This window comes from Azolla caroliniana, unplaced genomic scaffold (genome assembly GCF_043228905.1).
Source record: "Azolla caroliniana isolate FFs.n. ecotype wild unplaced genomic scaffold, voAzoCaro1.0.p SCAF_1, whole genome shotgun sequence".
Lineage (NCBI taxonomy): Eukaryota > Viridiplantae > Streptophyta > Polypodiopsida > Salviniales > Salviniaceae > Azolla > Azolla caroliniana.
In genome coordinates, this window is record NW_028230436.1 from 5,653,408 (window position 1) to 5,656,813 (window position 3,406).

The window sequence follows — 3,406 nt, forward strand, 5'->3', positions numbered from 1 at the left end:
TCCTCTTCCCATCGATGCTCCTCGATTTTGCTCAAGGTTGTGAGGTGGGCTATCTATCTCTTATTTGTTTCCAACACAAACGTCACACTTCCAATGCAATTATTTCGACCTAGGTTAGTTTTCCATGAGCTCATCTACTTGCATCTTTCACAATAGCATGGCACTTAGGTTCCCAATGCAGTGATATTGCTACAACTTAGGGTATTGTTCATACTTATGTTTGTTTGATACTAATGAAGCTAACTCTAGCACATCGCCTTTTTTCTCCACAAATACAAAAGCATGATTGGGAAGTTGTAGATTTGCATAGTTTACTTATGATAGAATGCCTCACAACAAGCATTTGAAGATCACTCGATCACCAAACTATGTTCTTTGACTTATTAACATGCCAACTCAAATTTGCAATTGAAGAGTCACGTGCATCTTAAATGCATATATGTTGCAACTCGGCAAGGCCTTTAAACCTCATTATTGCTTCCTCCACTAGCCACAATTACATCCTCTAGATTTTAGCCAAACATGACAAAGTAACCTCGACCCACCCCAAACCACGAGCATTAGAGCTATGGCTTTTGAATTGTAATATTCAATCTTGTCTCCCTATCTACCAAATCATGACACTTTCCATCGAAAGTCTTCTTTGACTTTTGATATTCCATTAAAACCGTTTAGCAATGAACAAAGAATCCATATTTGGCCTTCATAATTAGAATCCATCCAAAAGTCATCCTTTCCGAGTAACGTAGAAAACCCTTACATGCCAAAGCACTATCTTTGTGCACTATATAAGAGAACTTAGACCTCACTATAGCTGTTATCATCATTGTGAAGTAAAATGATTGGTTGGTTCACAAGAAACTAACCTAAAAGTAAGGTCGGTGATTCTAATAGGGTAGTACCAGAGTCGCAAATTCTAACAGGTGGCGCAGTGGGTAGGATAAAAACACAGGAAGGGTTGTATGTACAAGCAACAAACGAGGTTTCACAACCACTCATAGAGCTTAAGTCAGAAATGGACAATTGGAGGCACGAACGAGAATTCACCACCACTCGTAGAGCTTAAGTCGGAAACGGACGATTGGGGGCCCGAAGGTTTGCCGCCACTCGTAGAGCTTAAGTGTGAAAGGGACTATGGCACCACTACCGGTGGCCAACAAAAACCACTTGGAGGAGGTTTTTTTAACGGCGGTTAAATCTTAGACCAACAAAGACGCAGTGTTAGGTCAGTGAAGTGGGCACTCTGTAGAATGTCATGCCAAAGCTCCATCGCTGGCCGCTCCTCTGATTCAGAAGATGACCAAGGAGATCCCATGGCCAGGATTAGTCTCCATATCCATGAAGACCATGAAGAAGAAGACGATGATGAAGCCTTTGGGAAGCAGCAGGATGAAACATCACCAGAGCACACAGCAACAGGAATTAGCCCTCCCATGGACACGACTTGTACGCTGGTGTCTTACCAAATAAGATCATCATCATCGTCGTCGTCGTCGCCACTAGGTAGAGTGGATGCATCAGGAGTAGCAGTAGCAGAAGTTCATGAGAATCCGAGTGTGATTGAGGTGCGTGTGCGGGAGGTGCCGTGTAGAGGCCTCTCTTTCCAGATCTGGCCTGCAGCTCATGCTCTCTGCTGGTACTTGGACGAGATGGCAGGCGTTGGAAGTAATCCGTGGTCAGGTATGAATAAGGGTCTCCCAGCCAGCCTAAGTAGAATTGGTGTGACACTACAAAGCAGGGGACCTAGCCCAGGGAAGCGCTTGAGGGTTTTGGAGCTCGGTGCTGGAACAGGAATGGTGGGAATTGTATGTGCTGTTTTGGGGGCGCATTGCACGCTCACCGATCTGCCCCATGTCACTCATAACCTTCTGCACAATGCTGCTTTGAATGAAGAGTCTATCAAGAGGTCTGGCAGAGGTGGATCGATCTCTGTAAAGACGCTGCGATGGGGTGACATGGAGGACATGGCTCATGTCGGCCATGATTTCGATCTCATTGTTGCATCTGATGTTGTCTATTATGACCACCTATTTGACCCACTCTTTGCCACTCTCAAATGGCTCACGCAACTGCGGGAGCATTATGGTAATGGTAATGGGAGTGGTGTAGCAGATTGCATAACCAATGATGTGAATGGAGAAGAGGGCAGTGTCCCTGTGGTGCTTCTTGCACATCTGCGCCGATGGAAGAAGGATTCCCACTTCTTCAAGAAGGTATCCAAGATCTTTGATGTCACTGTTGTCCACAAGCACCCCCTTGCTGCCAACATGAGAAGGGGGGTTACTGTATACTGTCTTTCCAGAAAGGTTTCTTCCTCCTAGAGTATTTCATCCTTGGTTGAGGTGAAAACACACATGGAGTTGGAACCAACCTCAGCAATTCTTTAATCTTGTAAAATGCTTCCAAACATGGGAAAGTGACTTTGCTTGTCATCTATATCTTTCGTTATATGAAAAGCCACACCGCAACATACCATCAGCAAGTGTTTTTTTTATTCTGAGGCCTACTCTTGTGAGGATTAAGACGGAGGACAAAGCAGAATACAACCTACTATTTGGCTCTCACCCCTCCATCATGTCCTTGTTTCTTGATGTCAATATGACAAACTTTGTGATTGAGAAATAAAATGTGCATATGGATAGATGTGTGTGTTCAAGAGAGAGAGAGAGATAGTACTTCTCGCAATTGAGCTATACATGCATCTTGTCCTTCATAGGAGTTACCTTAATGATTGCTGGTCTTACAATACCTTAGACAATCTACCTTTCATCCAAGATACTCAATATTGTTATAGGGACAACAAGGTCTTTTGTATTGTCATGTTGTTTTAAGATGAACACTACCTAGAGAAAGAGAGGGATAGGGGGTGTTTGTAGGGGCAACAACAATTTAACGCATTGATGGGTTTGGGCCCCCACTAATGGTTCCCCAACTTTATCAATAATCTAAGTGGCAGGAAACTTTGGTGATCCTACTAGGGCATGATGACATCCAATCTTGGATATAAATCTCAACAATGACAAGTTGGAAGGTTGACACAAGGATCCACAAGAGTGTTTGTCCCACATGAAGCACATGATAGAGAAAGATACATGCCTATCCATTTAGAACCTACTCGAATAGTTCATTGATTGTGCAAACCGAATGGTACAAGCAAAAAATAGTGTAAGGGGTCTTGTGGAGTAGTTTAAGACCATCGTAAATAAGTTATGTTAGATATCGCCACCATATAGGAACTATAGTAAACCCTTGCACATGACGATGCATAAGATTCCTTTTAACATGAGGGAGGAAGAAACTTATAAAGAGCCCAAAATGTTTTCATCCCAAGAACTTGTGATATTGGAAATGATTGGAATTGCATGTGATTGTGGATGCATAATATATTCTTGATCAAGAGCATTCT

The 3,406-nt window shown here is 43.0% G+C and overlaps 1 protein-coding gene across 1 annotated transcript; it reads left to right on the forward strand.

The window, feature by feature from the left end:
• Positions 1-1,190: 1,190 nt before the first annotated feature.
• Positions 1,191-2,492, forward strand: LOC147868605 (uncharacterized). The gene has a single exon (XM_087321291.1). It carries the CDS (start codon positions 1,251-1,253, stop codon positions 2,319-2,321), a length of 1,071 nt encoding a protein of 356 aa, XP_087177417.1. The 5' UTR covers positions 1,191-1,250; the 3' UTR covers positions 2,322-2,492.
• Positions 2,493-3,406: the final 914 nt, after the last annotated feature.